Below are 20,956 nucleotides of genomic sequence, written 5' to 3' on the forward strand. Positions count from 1 at the left end.
TCCAACACTTTTCAACTGCCACACTGCAGTAGAGGTTCCCACGGCACGGTGCTCTAGAACACAGCTTTATGAACCTTCAAAAATCCTTTGTCTACACAAGGAGGTGAGCAGCCTCTGGAGAAGCCCATTCTCTCTGTAAACTCAAAGTTAACTGATCTAAAATGAGAATGCCAATGTAGCATTATCATGAGAAAACTAAGCAAGCTGGAAGTCTGTGATTAGACTGCAGATAGGCCTTACATTCCTAGTCTGCAAGGTCCTTAGAGAAAGGTTGAGTCAGAACCTGGTAAGCACTTACCAAGGCTTACCAAGAAGAACACCAAAAACATAAAGATGACTCAGACAATTTTAAGCACTATGGCAACTTAGTATTCCCTATTCTTGAGCCAAAAATTCTATCTCAAGTTAAAACTCCACAATGAGTGGGCCCTGACCTATAATTGGAGAAAAGCCACATTCTAACAAGTTGGCTATTTTTTCTAGATTCCAAGCCTTCGTCTGTAAATTAATTTAACACAAAACCTTTCCTTTATTTAAAAACAGGCCCATTGCAGAAAACATAAAGGATTAATGATCTAAAAACTAATTCCCCTCTATTTCCAACACATAGCACTAACATCTTATTTTGGAATTACTCCAGCCAGTCCAGACCTTTATGTATGCCTGTTTTGCATCATGTTGGTTTTACCTTCAAAGTCATACTTTCCTGTCTCCCCAAATCCCAGGAATGAATTCTATTTGGAACCTGCTGGTATCTCATGAGGACTGACTCTATAGACCAGCGGTTTTCCAACTTAGTGTGCATCAGAATCCCCTGGGGAACTTGTTAAAAAAGATTGCTGGGCCCTACCCCCAAGTTCTGAATCAGTAGGTGGGGTCCAAAATTTGCATTTTGGAGTTCCCATGACATGCCTATGCAGACTGCTGGTCTGAAGACAGCAATTTTAAGAAACTGAAAAACAAAGACTTATTTAAACATTGGTGTGGTTTGTACTCACAGAAAAACACTAACACTGTATGTACCAGTGCTTTTCTCATAAACTGATTTCACTTAGAAATGATTATGTAATAGAATAAGTCAGTTCATGAAACACACAAAATCTATTCATATTTAATTTGACTTGTGCTTTGGGCTAAGAAAGCATTTTAGTGTTTGAATTTTTGACTCCCCTTCCACAACAGTGAATTCTGAGAATGCAAAGACCTTCAATTGGCTCCCAAGTACCACCCCAGCCTCATCCTTCCTTAGTCACTTAAAAGCACTAAAAAGGATTCCCTGTCCCACACACTTCTCAGGCTCTGTACATATTCTTCCCTCTCTCTGGATGCTTCCATATGACAACATTCCAATGGCCAGACTCAAAACACAACTCAATTGTCCTATTGCTTATATGAGCTGTTCTCTGAAATAAACAGTAAATCATTCCTTTGTGCTATTAAGTTTATCTATCATTGTGTGTGTGTGTATAAATTATCTGTTCATATCAAATAAAAAGAAATTCTAAAGTAAAGGTAGTGTATATATATTCTCTGGCCATTGAGAAGCTTACAGTTTGGTGATAAAGATAACTGAAATATAAAACATAATGCCTAAATCATAATAGGTATTCAATATTTGTTGAAAAGACGAATGCTAAGTTTTACCAAAAAAAAAAGTACAACATGTTAAAGAACTTCTCTAAATAGTCCAGAAATATTTGTATTCCTATAGTGATTAGTTCCAGGATTCCCATGGGTTCCAAAATCTTTAGATGCTCAAGTTCCTCATATAAAATGGCATAGTATTTGTACCTAATCTTCCCACGTTGGTCATCATACTGTAAATCATCTGTAAATTATTAATAGTACCTAAGACAATGTAAGTACTATGTAAATACAGTCACAACTCACATTTCAGTCATTGACTACATGTATGGCAAATGCATAACAATGCATATCCCATAGTTATACTATATTGTTTAGGCAATAATGACAAAGAAAAGTTCTGTATCTATTCAGTACAGATGAAATTTTTTTAAAAAAAGATTTTCAAACTGGTTGGTTAATCTGTGGATGCAGGTATCAAAGACCAACTATAGCTGTACTGAATAACAGTATAGGTTGAAGCTAGACAAATAGAGTCTTGGCTCTGCTACTAGAAGGATAATGTGGACGAATGATTAAAGTCATATGCCTTAGCTATTACACTTATAAAACATGAGTAATAGAGATGCCTTCAACAGAGGGCTGTTGTAAGGTATAAATGAGTTAATACTTACAGAATTAAATACTTAGAGTACTCACTATCACAGTAAACACTAAACAAATATTAGCTAGTGTTTTAGAATGTAAAAGGTGCAAGGCTGGTGGTTCTGCCCTCAAGAAAGTGAGGACCAGGTTAAGAACCTGTGTGGAAAAAAAGCAGATTAGGCATTAAAAGTCAAACAATTAATTACTGATAAAAGAAATATACAATCTTCTTACATGACTATTTTTAAATAAAACTACGCTCAACTATGTTTCCATTCAGAAGTGTTAAAAGTAAAAAAAAAAAAAAAAAAAAAAAAAGAAGGCTATAATACTAGGTTGAGTCATATGAAATTACCCTCACAGGTCAAAGACATATTACCATTTTTATATGGTTCAACCCAGCACTTTTCTAGTTTCATGTTGCTCTACAGATTTTTGCAAGAGAAAATGAGAATTAGATTTCCCACTCAACAACAGAAAATAAAGTCGGCCTCCAAAGAATCTTTGGAAGACATCTAATTCAACTTCATGGAGCTTTAACATGAAAAGATTTAGTATTTTGAAGAGAATAAATAGGAATAATTATATAGATTAATGAATTTGAAAAAAAAATTTAAATAACTCTCTTCCCTTTGTATAAAATTACAAGTCTTAGAGATAGTCTGTGATCACTAGCTAAACACATAACAATTATAGCCTTATTCCTCTGAGTTATGGCCCACAATGAAGACATTAAACTCACACCACTTTCAGTTTTTCTAAGTAAATGCTTTTAGTCATCAACTAGCAAAAGAGCACAAACTTAATGTTACTCAAGTTTTTCTTTAATAAAAAAAAATCAAAAGAATTATTTGACAATTTTGCACAATGGTATTCAATTGACAAAAAGATGATTTGTTTAGGAATCTTAGGGGTAGCAGAGATGCTAAGACAAATTCATTCTATCACTGGAAAATTACTTCAAGACAAAAATATTAATTAAAAAATATTTCATATATCTTCTATCACATGATGTTAATTTAAACTCATTTATGGATCAAATTTCACAGCATGTGTTCCTTTCTCTTGCAAAGAGAAAGTTTTCCTCAAAGCAGAGCAAATTAATGAGAATGGTTTCAAGTCACGGTTGGGAGTCAGCCTACAAGCACATGCTTAGAAGGCCAATGTACATTCAGCTGTACCTCAGCCTGATATACTCTGCCCTTCTCACCCCCAAAAGGTTCAATCTGTATCACTAATGAGTAATTCCTTATATGGAGTCAGATAAATTACTAATGTACCCAAACTAACAGGATTCAATATGAAACAAAGTAGCTGGAGTCTAATGACACCCTGGTGGTCTCCTGGTTCTGTTTTTAGAAAAACAAGCTCATTCTAGCTAATTCACAAAAATAATACTTTAACAAAAAAGCATTCACTTGGCATATATTATTTCCCTAAAATACTGTGTGAGCAACTCAGACTTAAATAATATTGGGATATAAGAATTAATAAGGACACCTAAAGAAGACAAGGGGTGTTAAGAACTGCTTCCTGTAATCCTAACCACATTATCTCATATAATTTTCAGAACATAAAAATACAATAAAAACTATAATGGAAATAGAGGGATTCATTTATTACTTTTTGGTTTACAAACAAAGGCACCCAATAATGCTTCTATTTACTGCTTATAAAAGATTATCTGTTTACAATTAAAACAAAAAATACAAACCAAAAAATCCTGAATCAGTTCCTGCAGACAAACACAAAGAAAGGGGAGAAGTGAGTTTTCCCCCCCACTTCCAAGCTTTATTATACAAATACAAAGAATCTTCATTCTATGCCATCCTTAGGTCAAAGAACAACATATTGCCATGTTTCTCTGCACTGAGCTGTAAGACATATAGTGTTGCCAGATCAAAATTAAATAAACTCTTAATGACATCACAATTTAACACACATGTCCCAATTAAGAGTGAAAAATGGGAAATATCTAAAATGTTTTAGAATACAGTTTTATCAAATGAACTAAATGAAATGAATCTATTTTATAAACTGTCTTGTTAAATGAGTTTGTGAGAAACATACACACAGAACTAAAAACCTTGTCTATGAAACGATACAGAGAACAGATTTCCAAAATCTTTGAATCTGACTTAAATCCAAAATCTAGTTGGTGAGGATTAACAATCTATACACTCTTTATACTAACTTTAGAATTTTAAGTCCTAGGATGACATACTTAATTTACCCATTACCCTTCTTTTGACACAATTCTAAACACAAAAATTAATACAGTAGCCTCAGCACCCTCCCAATTCGTATTTAACTTAAATTATAAGAACAGTAAAACAGTTCAGAAGACAAAATACTCCCAAAGCACTTCACAGGCCTGCCCAAGTTGCACCTGATCCTCTTGTTAAGACACAAAGAAAATTCATCTGATTCTAGGTATCTCTGGCAGAATTACAAAAGTCGTACAAATGTTAGCATGTTTTCAACATGTTATGGAAATATATTTGGAGAGATGAAGTACTTAATGTAAATATATGGGCCACCTTAAATCCAAGGCATCATTATTTATTCCATTTTCACACTGTCATGGTCTCTCACACCTTATACAAGGTATGGTCCTTGACCAAAGACTTTAGTATCATTCCAAAGAATATATAGCTATTTACATACATATTTCTTTTAAAATAATGTTTAAAAGTTTTACTACAGAAAATCTGGCTTCAACATGGAAGCATTTTTCTTTTTCAAGATTATACACCTGCATGGAAGAAGGTGATTTCTTTTACATTTAGTTTTTCCACAATATCAAAATAAACTTTTTATACATTGCATTTAAATTGACAAAGGAAATTGAGAAGTTACATGTAACTTTGTACTGTGAACTGAACCCTTTAAACATATTCACGATACATTGCTGATGATTTAAATATAATACAACTTGATCAGCTTAATTAGAACAGTATAATGCTGAACAATCTGTTAAACCAAATATATGTTAAAATAGTAAACTACTATTGCAATTTAAAGGGAATTATAATGTATCATTAAAATATACATCAATTTTCTTGCTATTACTTGGTTCTATAATGCATTTCTTTCTAAAGCTAAAACCACATGCAGAAAAAATAAATGATATCTTCAAACTCATTCAACAGTTTGCTACTTTATATGGTATGTAAATAAAGTCCTTTATTTAATTTTATACACATTTTGTATTATTTTCTTTAAGGAATTCAGCTTTCAAGGTCAAAATTAATGTGTTTACTTACACACAAGGACATTTTCTTGATGTTATTAGTAGCTGCAAATACATTCTTCCATAATAATGCACTTTCAGATCTCATTTGAAAAGCAGTACAAGCCTTTTAAAAGTCCTATGATATAATGTATAAAGGAAGGAGAGCCCAAGTATGGTGAATCCTTCCCTACACCCACCTCCAATAAAGTCCTAAAAAATCCTCTTGCTTCAATATATAAACACAATCTCACAGGATTGATTTTTATTTGACTGAAATGTGGACAAGAAAAAAGTACTCCTATTCTTTTTGATATAGTTTCAATGAATTTGTTTTTGTTGTCCTTTAAAAACACACACCATATATTGATACGGATTTTCAAACCCATTTAGATCCAGCGGGTTTTTAGAATAATATATAGCCTTCTCATTATAAAGCAACTGATTACTTATAGAAAAATGATATGCACTGGACATTTAATCAGAAAAAGAAAACTGGAACACGTTTTCATGTTTGATATCACTCAATAACTTATAGGATGAAGTGAAAATAGTTTGGTTATAGTCTTAACAAGACTCAAACCCACTTCAATTGATGAAAAAAAAAATTGAACATTAAAGAATCAGACATCTACCAACTTAGCTAGTATTCCTATCCAAATAAATGCTACCCATTGCACTAAATAGTAGAAATTATGTTAAGGCATATTTTAATTAATATGTCCCAAAAATTGCACAGTTATACTGGTCAGGGTTCCTATTTCCTACTCTTGCCCTCACCCTATCCCTTTCTTTCCAGGGATCAAAACGTTTAGTTATGGTTTTGGTGGCTATTACAGATTTGAGCTGGCATACCACAGTGTGTTCACTAGGTTTTATGAGCATAAACATTAAATGTTACATAAAATGTACCATACTTTACTCCACATTCCAATCTAAGATGGTTTAATGTTTGACAAAAAGTGAGATGACTTTAAGTACATTTTACATTTTGTGCATTTTTAGACCACCATATGCATAGATGTTCTAAAGCTAAATTCTTGGTCTTCAGTATCTCATAGTACTGGATGCTCGAAAGTATGACAGAAACTTGTAACACAGGCTAACTACAAAGTACCAGATGTTTCTTGCCATTTGTGATCTTGCAATAAAAATGCGCCAGATCAGGATCACAAGGATAGTATTGAAACCATACCGTATGTTCCGTAACCTGAAAAGCAAATGGAGAGATATGCTAGACAATATTTTCTACAATAAAACAGAGCACCCCTGGGCTCAATCTGCAGTACCCATCCCACTACACACATAACACACACACACACACAGAGTAGACATCCTCAAGTTAGAAAGTGGAATTCAAACTAACTTGACTATTAATAACCTGCACAGTAATACATCAAAGTACTACCTCAATCAAATAGGAATACAGCAAAGAGTTTTCATAATAGTGTATTTAGAATATAAACTTATTCGATGAATATTACTGAGCATCCCTGTGTGCCCAGTATTGTCCTAGGCATGAATAATATATCTGTAGGTAAAACAGATACATACCTTGAAATTCTGGAGCTTCCTAACAGATCTAAAAAGGTTTGTTCATTATATACATTATAGTACAGACAAAATACAATAAGCATTTTTGACATTTTTAGTTGCTTTCAAGTTTTAAGGCAAGTAAACTTACTCCTTCATTCAAAGCTGACAATCACAGTCAATGGTCAACTGACAAGTTCTTATCCAAGAGTAAAATATGGCATTAACTCTAAAAAGGATGATCTTCCTATTCTCAAATACCAGTCATATTACCTTGCTCATGTTTCAAAACATTTCTGATGGTTTCTAATGGTGTTTGAAAGGAATACAAACCTTTAGGTATGTGTTCATGTTACATAAATTTCATTGCTTTCAGCATGTATTACAAGATAGAACTGCAATATGGGAACAACAGTGCAGAGAAAAGAGCTTTGAATAAGAAGTTAAAGATCAATATTGCAGTTTGCTTTGCTATAAAAACTTTCCTAAGTCTCAAGTTTTCTCATCCACACAACTAGCTGCTCTGCAAAAAGCCGCATAGAGTTATGAGGCATCAAAAGTACAGTAATGTCAAAGTCTTGAAAATATTACCAAGATAACAAAAAAGATACTACAAACAAAAGAAATGATCATTAAAATTATCTGCATCTCTGAATGGTGAATTACCAGTGATTTTGATTCTTCTGTTTTTTGAGTTTATTTTTAATCAGCATGTATACTTTTATAAAGAGACTAAGAAAATTATAACTATTTTACAAAGATAAAATTCTGTGCTGAATGATGTATTGCTATATCTCTTCTCTTATAGAGATTATTTGAGTAGGGTTAAAAAAAATCTTTAAATATTTAATTTCCAAATATTAATCTTTAAATATTTAATAAAAATATATTTTTATTTTCTGCTAATATCTTTACTTCTTCAATAGCAACATAAGAGAAGACAGTGGTGATTTTAAAAACTAAATTTCACCCCAACTTCATACTAAGGAATATATACATTGAGGAAGACGATAGTTTTCAATAGTTTTATGCCAAATCAACTGCCATTAGTTCCAACCCAAAGGTAAGTACTTTTCCTAAATATAAAAGATTTGTAATGTATTTTAGATATACCAATTTACCAAAACAGTTGTGTAATATTTCATAAGGTAGACAAGATGCAATCAAACCAATGTAAAACTTACTTGTTCAAATGTTTTCTAGCTGCAGGCAGGCCAGACATTTCTTCATTCAATACATATTTCTTAGTTCCCATGCAATAGTTTTCTATATATTCTGCCCAATGTAATTGCCGTACATCAATATTGAAGGTCTACATTAACAACAACAAAAAGTTAAATATTTTCCTGAGGAATTTTTCTACAACTTGTCAAAATTCACTTTTTCTAAAAGGCAATTCCAAATAACAAGGTAACAAAATATTATAACATAGTATTAATTTTTTATATTGTCTAAGTATATTTCTTTATATTCCTATTTTATTTCTAGTTCTTTTATATCTGCATCCTCTCTTTTCTTCCTATTGTTCCTTGTGTACCACACAGATTAATTTTCCTAGAGAATACTTTTGACTTTAGGAGGGAAAAAAACAAAACATGTTACAAAAGCTGGCTTAGAACTATAGATAACAGTTACTAGACCATTTGATGAAAAGGATAGATAAATCCAGAAAAATAATCTTTACAGAAATACTATTTCTTAGCAAAATAAGAGAGTTGTCTATTGCTCAGTTCTCCTAGCATTCAGTGGAATAATTTATTTGGAGTGACAAGGAGATTATTCACTTTACACCATCACTTACCTAAAAATGGGTAAGTTGGGGAGGGGCATTTGAAATGCTACTATAAATTAATTAGTAAAATATGAAAATACAGAAATATTGCACTAAGATGGGAGACTTAACAAAGGAGATGGGTATAAAGATGGGTATGGGCGTGGGTGTGAGATTGTCCCACAGGAAGAAAGAAAAAAAAAAAATGGAACAGAAATATATCTACACATCTAGGCACCAGAAAATAAATCAAAAAAGGACAGATAGATGACTACTGGATAACTTCTCACCAAAACCAATGTAAGTCAAAGACTGTGAGATGTTTTCCAAGTATAAAAGAAAGGTATTGCTAACATAAAATCCTACACCCGTGGAAATATCCTTGAAAAACAAAGGTGAAATAAAGATGTTTCCTGAAGAATAAAAACTGTAACAATATGACATGAGTGTACCCACAGTGAAGTAACTACACTAAAGAGGATTATTCAGGGCAGAAAAATTCCAGATTGAGCCTACAAAGTCTGGAGATGGAAGAAATGAAGATCAATAAAAGGATCTTCATTTCAATTATTTCATTTAATTAATTTCAATTATGCTGGTAAATCATATAAATAGTTACTGCATAGACTGTGCTACAATTTGAATATGTCCCTCTAAAAGCACATGGTAGAAATTTAATCCCCAATGCAATAGTGTTGGCAGGTGGGGCTTAGTACAAGGTGATTAAATTATGAAGGTCCTACCCTCACAAACAGATTAATACTGATGATAAAAGGACTTGAGGCAGAAAATTTGAATGCTTGCCCTCTCTTTCTCCTTCCATCATTGGTGAATTAGGTCTTCACCAGATACTAAGCCCCTTGATCTCAAGAATTCCCAGCCTTTAGAACTATAAACAAACTTCTGTTTATGATAAATTACCCTCCTCTGGTATTCTTCTAGAGCAGCACAGACAGACTTTAACAAAAATAACCTGTGAGGCTTAACATAAAATTAAGTTATGTAATAACAATAGCAGAAAGGCATTGGTTATTATCAGAGAAAATGTAAATTTTATAGTAGCTCTTGCTAAACTAAGAAAAGATATTATAATCTCTAGAGTAACCTACTAAAACAATTGAAAAAGAATGTATTCTATGAAACTTAGACCGGAAAACATGAAATAGTGGAAAAAAATATCACCTAAAAAAAGCAAATAGAAAAAAAAGAACTTAGAACGAGTAGGACACATAAAATGTACTGAAATACTTAAATAGAAAATTATCAGGAATTATGTTTTGGACTAAGTTCTCCAAAAAAGTGTCAAAAAAGAGACTGGAGGGCTGGGGTTATGGCTCAGTGGTAGAATGCTTGTCCAGCACGTGTGAGGCCCTGGGTTCAATGCTTAACATAAATAAAAAAAAATAAAGGTCCACTGACAACTAAAAAATATAGATATATAAAAATATGAGGCTGGGAAAAAAAAACCAAAAAACTCTAACTATAAGCTACTTATTAAAAAAAAAAAAACTTTTAAAAGAGGATACAAACTGGTTGAACATAAAAGAATAAAGAAAGACATGCCATACATTTCTACTAGTAATGTATGAGGATGTCCATTTGCCTAGGGCCTCTTCAGACTATGCTGTTAAAGTCTGTATTTTTTGTAAATCTGCTAAGTAATAAATAAAAACTTAGTCTAGTTTTAATTTAATTTCCTCGATTGAGTGTAACGTTATCTTTTCAAATGGTTAACACTCATCTTCTGTAATTGTTTTTCTCTAGCCCATTTTCAACATGATTATTGGCTCCCCCCGCCCACTATTTTTACATAAGCATTTTTTTATGTAGTAGAAAATGCATACTAAAATCATAGAGATACCACTATACACTAAAGTAGTATGGGATTGACAGGAGTTATACATTAGCACTTACAATGGCCTTATCTACTAAATTGAATATACAAATGCCTTATGACCCACCACATAATGACCCAGAGTATATACACACTTTACACAAATGTGTGCTTATGTTTATAACCCAAAACTGAAAATAAATGTCTATCAAAAGAAGCATGAAAAAAATACTGGATGACAGATACCATTTGTGTAAAGTCAAAAAATGGGTAAAACTAACATTTAGTATTAGGATCCAAGACAATTATTACCTTTTGGAAAAGATAGGAGGTAATAATTGAGTTACGCTAGAACCTAATCAGGTACTTCTCAGTGGCCCTGGCTTGTTAATGCTGCCAAACTAGTTAGTGCTGATAGATACTAGGCTAGTGCAAAATTTATTTGCAAAGGCAAATAATTCTCATTAGACACTGCAGGTGCAATCTATACCTTCAAAAAATTCCAAAATAAATTCTCAAGAAATATGAATTTACAGGAAAACATATAACAATAAAAAAACAAAGAAACAAGGTGCCATGAGTGAGACTCAGCTCAAACAACAGTAGCAGAATAGACACGATCCATCCTTTAGGTTTGAATTATCAGGTAGAAAATTTTTTAAAAATTATTTTTAACATGTTCCAAGAAAAAAAAAATACTATAGGCTATTTAAGAAATATCTGTAAGATTAAAAAGTACGATGAACTTGTTAAAAATGGAAATATAAGAACTGAAACCCAAAATTCAAGTAGATGGTTTAAACTCAGCTGTGATTGCCACAGAATTTAAATAAATAATTTAGATTTCAGACCAGAAAAAAAATGTGACATACACTTAAAGATCTGAAGGCAGAATGACCTAACATATAATAGGAACTATGGAAAAAGATAAGAGAATGGTGGTATTTGAATGCATATTTCAAGAAATTGCTGCTATGTGTTTTACCAACATTGCTAAAAGATACCATCTTCAGATTCAGGAAGCCCAACCAAAGCAACCAGACATTCATAGAGAAACTGCAGAACATCAAATATAAAAGGAAAAGCTGAACATGAGCCAGAAATGACAGCTCTCTTATAAAGGAAGAGCAAATTCCTGACTTTTCAATAGCAACAATATTGACAGAATATAAAGAGTAAGTTACCTTTAATGTGCACCAAGGTCATGTTATAAAACCTAATAGTGAGCTAAGAGTTCAATACTAACAATCCCCTAACTAAACTATATTCTGGTATTCTAAATATATTTCAGACAGAAAGAAAATATTTGAGAAAAACATTGATAAACATAGTTAAAGCTAAAACTAAATGAACTAAACATTTTCTAATTGTGGAGCTTACCTGGAGAACTAAAGTAATGTACAAACGTATACATGGTTTGCAGGTGCTAACCACAATAAAAGCATTTTAAGTTTGTATAATGTTGTGGAAAATATCTATTTCTCAGGTTGCTTAATAGTTTTCTGTTATGCTACTTACTTATAAAACAGAAAACACTTGCCTTTTTATCTTCTGGGTTTAGTTGATTCATTAACATATTGACATTGTCAGTATTCCACACCCAAGAATTACTTGTGAAATATTCGAGGAACACCATAGCTTTGTGAAGACGAGTTATTGTTTTCATCATCCTGTATTATAAGAAAAATTGACAGATTCATATACTGCCTAGATTAGGAAAAATCCCAGGGTACCAGTTTCCCCAATATATTAACATTAAAGTATAATTTTAATATGTAATTCAACAAGTGTATCAAACCAGCAGGGAATAAGAACATTTCTGCATCTTGGGAATACATTTTGCAAATCCAAAATGAAAAAAATTTTCTTTGGAAATAGCAACAAATAAATTTAGCATTGCTTAAATAGAATTCTGCTGATATACATAATTATTTCTTAATGGCTGTGCAGTACACCTTTAAGGTCAAATTTTCTATATAAAATATTAAAGCAAATAAATGGATCCAATCAATTTCCTCTTGCTTTTTTTTCTTAAACTACACTTTTCAGATGCATTTCCTAAGATTCCCTATGAATTTATAATATACTGTTATGATTCCAATTCTTTAGCATCACTGAGGCAAAGTATGCAGAAATATTCACACAAAAACTTCCGCTTTAATACTGACTGGGCTCCAATCTTGATCAGCTGAATGTGCTATGAAATCAATGACTCATGCTGAAACTTTCTGAAATAGATGAATATATCATCTCCCCATGACCCCACCAATGTCCCTTTGTATAAAAATAAGGGAGTATAAACCTTTTTGTTTCTTTAAAAAGGACAAAGGTCTTAATCATTGTATCTGTTATTTATTATTGCTCACTGTTAGTCATTGATATCATAACACTAATCTGAGCAGTAACAACTATAAAACAATAATTACCCAAAAGGAAGAAAGAACTTTTTGAAATAAAATAACACCAAAAAAATCCCAACTTCTGAAGACAGAAAATAAATTTATTGAGAAATAATTTATTGAAAACAACTTTGAAAGAAGTCCATTTATGTTCCCAGAATAAGGATTAGCATTATATGTAGTTTAGAAAGTTCCCAAATTAGAGCTTTAGAAACTGGGGATATGGAAGAAAACTGGAATATCAGAAATGGGGAAGAAAATCAAAACAGTATCACTATCTAAGTAATTTTGGTAACATATTCAATACATTTAGAAAGAAACCTTGAATCCAGAATACAGGAAAATGAGGCAATATGGACCATGTAAAGAAAAACTATTTTATCCAATAACGTAATTATAAAATAACACATTTGTTAAAAACCAAAAAAAATAAAACATCAAAAGCTGTATTTGGACAGAAATAGTTCACATAGATAGAAAGTATTTGGGGTGGAGACAAAAGACATATTGCCTTTAGAAGAGGTTAGGCAATTAAAAAAAAAAAAAAATATATATATATATATATATATAAAACTAAATCAATACTATCACAGCCAGTATACTATACTTGAATCTACACACACACACACACACACAGTTAACATATTTTTCCAACATATATTTTATTAAAAAGTTTTTCTCCCTTACTTCTTTTTCAGTGATAATTCTCACCTATTCTTATCTTCGGATTCATTCAAATGAATGAAGTGCCCTAAAAAAAAATCAATCCAGGATTCAACTACTCCAACAATAATTGCAGGGAAAAAAAGGTGGGGGAGATATGAAAGGTCATAATAAGTGAAAATTTATAAAATATTTATCAGGCAATAAAATTGGATTGAATACTGGATTGAATACTATGGGGGATTAAAAAAAAACTAAACAAAACCCCTTAAAACTCTACACTATTACTCTTTGATTAAACAAATAACAGAGCAAATAAAATGTTTGTGACGAGTGATGAACATTCTGAATATTTATTCTTTATTATAGCAATCTTCAAAATATAGTCAATCACGGTCCTGTAAAGTAGTGTAAAATCTTAATGATATCTAATCTAGCACTTGTCAACCTTGGCTATAATAATGAGTTAGATAATTCTCTGCTTGTGGCAGGTCACTGTTCTGTGTTCTGTAAAATGCTTGGCAGCATCCATGGCTCTACCACTAGATGCCAGCAGCACCCCCCACCCCGCCCTCATTGTGATAACTAAAAATAGCTCTAAATATTGTCAAATGTCCCCAGTTGAGAATCACACAGATGAAAAAAAATCAGATTCAGAGAAGTTATGCTACATAGAGTTAAGCTAAATAACCAAAAGCCATGAAGCCATTTGTTCTAGATGCTGTTTTTAACACTAAGGAAATGTTAAAATTTCAAGAGCTAAAATAAATAATTTATACTGCTTCTATATACAATAATGCCATGCATCTTGGTCCCCACATTATAAGAATCCATGATGCATATCTGAGTTAGACTATAATTACGTCAAGATAAATAGCAAGTCAGATTTTCATCTGGCTGACACTTAAGTTAATGCAAATGAGTAAAATGGATACCATGAATGACATGAGTTTAATGTAGAATCAGGCAAGGTGTAAAGCTCAGTACCTTGGCTAAGTAAATATATGAATAAATTAAACAATATAAATTTTAAGACTTTAGTACTTAACTTTTATAAAACTGCCTACATAAAAAAACGTTTATGTCCTTTGTTACTTTTAGACTACACATTCCCAGAAGTCAGTGATCACTCCTGCTTTGATACTTAGCCTCACATTATTATCTCCCATCCTACCTGCTCGTCTATAATATCACCCAGACTATATTCCCCTCAAGAGGGAAGGTAATTTATAACAAACAGAGTGAAGTAGAAGTGACACTGTGTGACTTCTGGGGCTAGGTCAGAAAAGGTGGTAAGATTTCTGCCTTGCTCACTGGAATACTCACCCTTGAAGCCTTCAGTCACCATGTATGCTGTCCAACTCCCCCCGAGGCTGCCATGCTGCGAGGAAGCTCAAACTAGTCCATGTGTAGAAACCACATGGAGAGACTCTCAAACTACATGAAGAGAGAAAGATGCCTGGCCACCCCAGGTGCTCTGCACCCTTCATCCCCTTTACCACATTCTCCACAGTATACCTGTGTTAGTCCTTATCTGAATGCAATCATTTGAAAGATCCTGAGCTAGAACCTGGCCAAGTCTTTAATTCCTGATCCACAGAAATTATGACTAATAACTTGTTTTAAGACACTAAGTTTGCTGTGATGCATGATACAGCACAGAAGACAGTAACTTAGTACTATTGGGAGTGCTGGGGAAGGGTACTATTCTAAAAATCTAAATCATGCAATATTGGCTTTATAATCAGGTGGTAGACAAAATTGGTAAGGCCTTTGAGAAGAGTTACTGAAATCTGAAAGGATCAGGAAAGAATATTAGCAGAAGATTTTAAAGAGCTCTGAGGAGACTCTTAGTAAGGGCGTAAAATGAGGAAAATGGGTTCAGGACTGTAGTTTGGTGATAGAGTGCTTGCTTCGCATGTACAAGGCCCTGGTTTCAATCCCTAGCACCAAAAACAAACTGGAAGCTAAAAGAACAACAACAAAAAAAAAAAAAAAAAAAAAAAAAAAAAACCCACAAAATTGTCACCTGTAATAATATGGAAGATAACAGAAACTATACCTAATAAAAATTAATCCGGTCAAGACTTCCTGAAAGAGAACAAAGATGATCTTTACAAATGAACTGTCTGAGGGCTGGGGTTGTGGCTTAGTGGTAGAGTGCTCGCCTAGCATGTGCAAGGCACTGGGTTCGATCCTTAGCACCACAAATAAATAAATAAATAAATAAAGATAAGAAAATATACTTTTTAAAAAAAACTATGAACTGTTTGAGGACTGAGGATACAGCTCAGTTGATAGAGAGCTTGCCTCGCATCACAAGGCCCTGGGTTCAATCTCCAGTGCCACCAACAAACAAACAAAAACTATTTGAATGATATTTGGAGATAATGTAAAATACCAGTCAGGAATTCTTTAAGAAATGGTTTTTGAGCATAGATCACATCCAAGCTAAGAATGTAAGATTCTTTAATACTTTCAAACAACCTAAGATAGATCAAAGAATCTTTCAGACAAAAGAACTCTAGATCTTAAAGACATGTAGTGCAGAAACTTTGCTGTTTGAAATGCAGGATGTAAGATCTAAAGGTATTGTCCCATAGCAACTTCCTAAGAGACCCAGATTGAAAAGGGTTTGTCTCAAAGTGATCTCAAAATATAGTTTTGGTCTAATGGAATGAACTGCTTTAAAACAGATACACTGAAAACCCACACAATCTTTAAAACAATCACATTAGTTTATATGTAAAAGGGACAGACAGAATACAAAATGAAGACATCTCTGTATCAAGGATCAGTAAACAAGGGCCTACACACCAAATCCTGACTACTACCTGTGTAAATAATATTCATTTATATAGGTTCATTCATTTATATACGTCTATAGCTGCTTTTATTCCTTCTATTTATTTATTTATTATTTTTGGTACCAGGGATTGAATCCAGAGGAACTTAAGCACTTGAGAAACATCCCCAGCCCTCCCCCCCCCGCCCTTTTTTTTTTTATAGGGTCTCACTAAATTACTTAAAGCCTCACTTAGTTGCTGAGGCTGGCTTTGAATTTGCACTCCTCCTGCCCCAGCTTCCCAAGCCACTGGGATTACAGGCATGTGCCACAGAGCCTGGCTGCTTTCACTCTTTAACAGTAGAGTTGAGTAGTATCAACATAAACCACATGGCCTACAAAGCCTAAAATAATTATTGCGTGGCCCTTTTTAGAAAAGTTTGATCACTTTGAGACAAGCTCTTCTCAATCTTGCATGTTGTTATGGTTTGGGTGTGAGGTGTCCCCCAAAAGTTCATGTGAGAGACGATGCAAAAGGTTCAGAGGAGAAATAATTGGGTTTTAAGAGTCTTAACCCCATCAGTGATTTAATACCCTGAGAGGGATTAAGTGAGTGTAACTAAAGTGGTAAGGTGTGCCTGGAGGAAGTGGTTCATTGGGGGTACATATTCAAATCTGGTGACTGGAGTCTCTCTCTGCTTTTTGATCACGATGTGAGCTGCTTCCCTCCACCACATTCTCCCGCCATGATGCCCTGCCTCACCTCAAGCCCTGAGGAATGAAGCTGGCCTTCTATGGACTAAGACCTCTCAAACTGTGAGTCCTTAAATAAACTTTTCCTCCTCTGTAATTGTGCTGGTCAGGTCTTTTAGCCAGAGCAAAGAAAAAAGCTGATGAAAACAGGTATCCTAGGAAGTTGCTATGTGTCTATCTAACACTTTAGATCTGAATTACTTCCTTCCTAAATCCTGCCTTTCAAACAGCAGTTTCTGTGACACATCTGTGTCACCCCTGCCCAGGATGCTTAACTTTTTAATAGGCAAGAAGAAGGGTAAGTAGGCTATTCATTTTCACACATAGATCATTTTTGTAGCAAAAGGATGACTCAAGAGGGCAGAGTCAAGAGCCTCCAGGAAGTCCCAGAGTAGAAGTGAACCCTAACTAAGAAACTATCAACAAATTCCTGACTGGAATTCAGAACTGGCTGTGTACTTCCTATTTTCTCTTTGTGAAGAATACTGCCTGAAATCACTATCCAATGCTGCTTCTTCATATGTTGGGTGTGGGTATATGAGTAGCTAGTAACTTACTTGAGTACACAGGTTTTCAGATTAACATTTGAAATATACTTGAGGAGCTATATTTACAATATCACTCCTGAAGAGCCTGATCTACAACTGTATCAGATTTAAATGACAAAATCTTGGCTTCAAGCTGATGCCACAGGGATCCTGGGGGAAAGTAGCAACTTTATTTTCCATGTGGAAGGAATAAAAATTGTTTTGGCCAAAAGGCTGACTATAGCAACCTGCCCTTTCCAAAAATGACTTCAATTTTTATCTCATTTGTTTATTTACAGCATGATCTTAACCATTCTCTATATCCCTTTACCTTAAATCTAGGAAGATCTAACTCTCTTATGTCCTGAAAGAATGAGGCAAAAGTGATAATGCATGACTTCCTTAGGTAAAACAGAAAAGGCAATGTAGCTTCCACCTTTCTAACTGAAATACCACCTCCTCAAAGCCTTTAGCTGTCATATATGAATTTAATTCCCCAAAGGCTACCATCAGGCCTTGCAAAGAGCCTACGTGGAGAGATTCTGATACCATAGGAAGGGACCCCTGGTCCCTAGGTGCTCCACTGTGCGCCATTACACTTAGCTTTTTCAGCTCCATCTGATCACAACCACATGAAAGTCCCTAAGCCAACACCAACCAGCTCATTTCCTGCCCAAATTCCCAATTCTGAGAGAAATAATAAGTTGAAAAAAAAGTAAATGTCTAAAAAGTCTCTCAATTTCAGATGATTTCTTATATAGCAACATCTACTTTGAATCATTTAGTAAACTTGAGCTATTCATTCTTCAAGTTTACTAAGCCCTATTTCTCTGTGTGAGGCACTGTGAAATTTTAACCTGTTTTACTTTTTTTTAAACTATTTGTGATTTTCCTGCCATAATCTGTAATGACTTAATTAATATAAAGAAAACATGTACTGCCATCATTAATTTTTGCCTGCTTATTTAGCCATGAAAATATGCTGTCAATGGTAAATACTCCACTTTGAAGATCATTGTATAAAAACTTGAAAATATTTTCTTTAAAGTTATTCGACACTTCTCACATATGTCCATATGTATGAACATCATGGACAAGTGAATCCACAGAAAGTCCCTACAATTAACTCAGATCCTGATACAGTTTACACTATAACTAGCAGATACCTCACTTTTATTTCTTGAGTAGCTGATGGAAGTTCTGGAATCAGCATCTTCTTTATACATAATTATTCTCTAAACAAAGGTTCCACTGTAATGCCAATGTAGTTAAAATAAGTAAATATTTTTGTGATACATTTCACTGTAATTGTGTGGTAATGACAGCAGAACTGAATGTAGGGTTTCAGTAAAAATTTTAAAAAAAAGAAAACAGGAGAGAAGAAAGGCTATTACAACTATGAGGAAAAAAAATTTTCCATTTGCTATTAACTTTTTAAAAAACTACATATCATTCCCAACCTGGAAAATTAGTCAAAAACTGTAATTACCATATTATAAGCTGAATGGACAGCTGAGATATTTCAAGTAATTAGATTTTTAGAATCATCTTACATTTTTTATATAAAACTGTACCATCCATTTAAAATAAAACATCTTACCCTTAATCTCCTGTGAAAATTCACCCCTAGGTTTTTAAGGGGGAGAGGAAAGGGCTCAATTTCAGCTTATAATAACAATGACAACCCTGATGTAGGACATTTCCTATTGTTATGGGATTCTGGAGGATCAATGGCCCAATAAAATGAGATCGATAGTTAGTGTCCCCAAATGTCTCCCATTTCTAAAAAATGTCCTAGCATCTTGATTGTGATTGTGATTAATCAGGTTAGTAATTCTAAAGGTAAAGCTCATGCTAGCGACTTTTTGTCTCTCCAGCAAGCTTCCACCACCTTACCAATACATAGTGTATTTACTGCTATTCTTCTTACCACGGTTTCTGACCTGTCAACCTGAGTGCAAGATCGAGCAATAATGCAGGTACTGTATGTCTGACACCCTTCCAATAATGAAGCAATAGGTTGTTGGAATAGAACTTAACATTGGGGTGCCTGTATACTTGGTTTAAAGGATTCATCTTGAAGGAATGGTTTAGATAATATCCTGTAGGAAAAATAAGCGTCAAAGCATTTTGAATATTATTTGTTATTCAGAAAAATACCTAAAGTTAGACTTAGAATTCAACACATAACAATAATTTATCATCCAAATAAGTTAGAGTGACTTACAACACTACCTTTGTTTTTCTGACAAAGCCTTAAATTCAAGAGTCTTCTCATTCACAAAAGGCCATTAAGCCTTATCATAAGCTTAAACAGATACAGAGTTAATATGCATTTTAGTGTAAAGCATGGGTTGTTTAACAGTCAGAGGAACAGATAAGACAGAGCTAGTCACCATTACCTTGGGCTTCTTCCAGTCATCCTGAGGTAGATATCATACAGGAATGCTGGGGCCTTATGGCTTACAGCAATCCAGTAATGATATAAAAGGTGATTGGAGGTTAGATTTACATTGGGCCGTCTGAAGGCCTGTTCGAGAGGATTCCTCTTGAAAGTGGAAATTACATGGTATTCTGAGGAAGAAAAGTTGTGTAACAGCTTTGATAATAACCATGTAATGAAGTTTTGAAAAAAAATGTTTTTACAATGCAATATTTTACCAAAGATGTCAGAGTTCGTTCATTTAAAAAACAAATTTTTCTACTCTCTATAGTAGCTAAGAGAATATGGGTATTAGACTTCCAAACTTGAGCGGTTTAAAAACTGCCACTATTTATAAATTTTAATTAGATAAATGAATTTTTGCTAAAATTCACTCTTAAGATCTTTTTAATGTTTTACCTATGTCAGTTTATAATGTCACTTTCTATATTTCACCTCTCACGATAGCTTCTTTCTTTCTGTTCCTCTTTCCAGATTCTTATTACTGTACTTACTTAAAAAAAAAAGGAAAATCATCATCCTTTGCTTATGAATAATTAAGTTGTTCAAATTAACATACATCAAATAAGTTTAAAACGACCCAAAAATAACCTCTGCTGCAATTTTTTTAGGTTACTCAATGTCAACACAATCAACTTGGTATCATCTATGTTAAAGACTTTAATGAAAATGTATATTGAGATATTCACTAAAAAAAAGAAAAGAGCCAATGTGACTTTTCACTAAATTTTATAACACAATGGAAGACTATTAAAAAATCCTTATGTAAAGTGTTTCAATATTCTCC

General features: G+C 33.4%; 1 protein-coding gene across 3 annotated transcripts in view; it reads right to left on the reverse strand.

The window, feature by feature from the left end:
• Positions 1 to 3,826: 3,826 nt before the first annotated feature.
• Far1 (fatty acyl-CoA reductase 1) overlaps positions 3,827 to 20,956 on the reverse strand; it is a 58,748-nt gene continuing 41,618 nt past the window's right edge. For 2 of the 3 annotated variants that reach the window (XM_046438143.2, XM_058576879.1), the window contains 4 exons: positions 20,129 to 20,300; positions 12,140 to 12,269; positions 8,179 to 8,306; positions 3,827 to 6,671 (listed from right to left, as the gene is read on the reverse strand). In XM_046438143.2, the coding sequence (XP_046294099.1) occupies positions 6,509 to 6,671; positions 8,179 to 8,306; positions 12,140 to 12,269; positions 20,129 to 20,300 (593 nt within the window). In that variant the 3' untranslated portion in view covers positions 3,827 to 6,508. Of the gene's footprint in view, positions 6,672 to 8,178; positions 8,307 to 12,139; positions 12,270 to 19,656; positions 19,829 to 20,128; positions 20,301 to 20,956 lie in introns of all 3 variants that reach the window. The other variant, XM_046438142.2, reaches the window with a different exon arrangement.

This window comes from Marmota monax, unplaced genomic scaffold (assembly GCF_021218885.2).
Source record: "Marmota monax isolate L192 unplaced genomic scaffold, Marmota_monax_Labrador192_F-V1.1 WCK01_AAM20220418_F8-fsc00061, whole genome shotgun sequence".
Taxonomy (NCBI): domain Eukaryota; kingdom Metazoa; phylum Chordata; class Mammalia; order Rodentia; family Sciuridae; genus Marmota; species Marmota monax.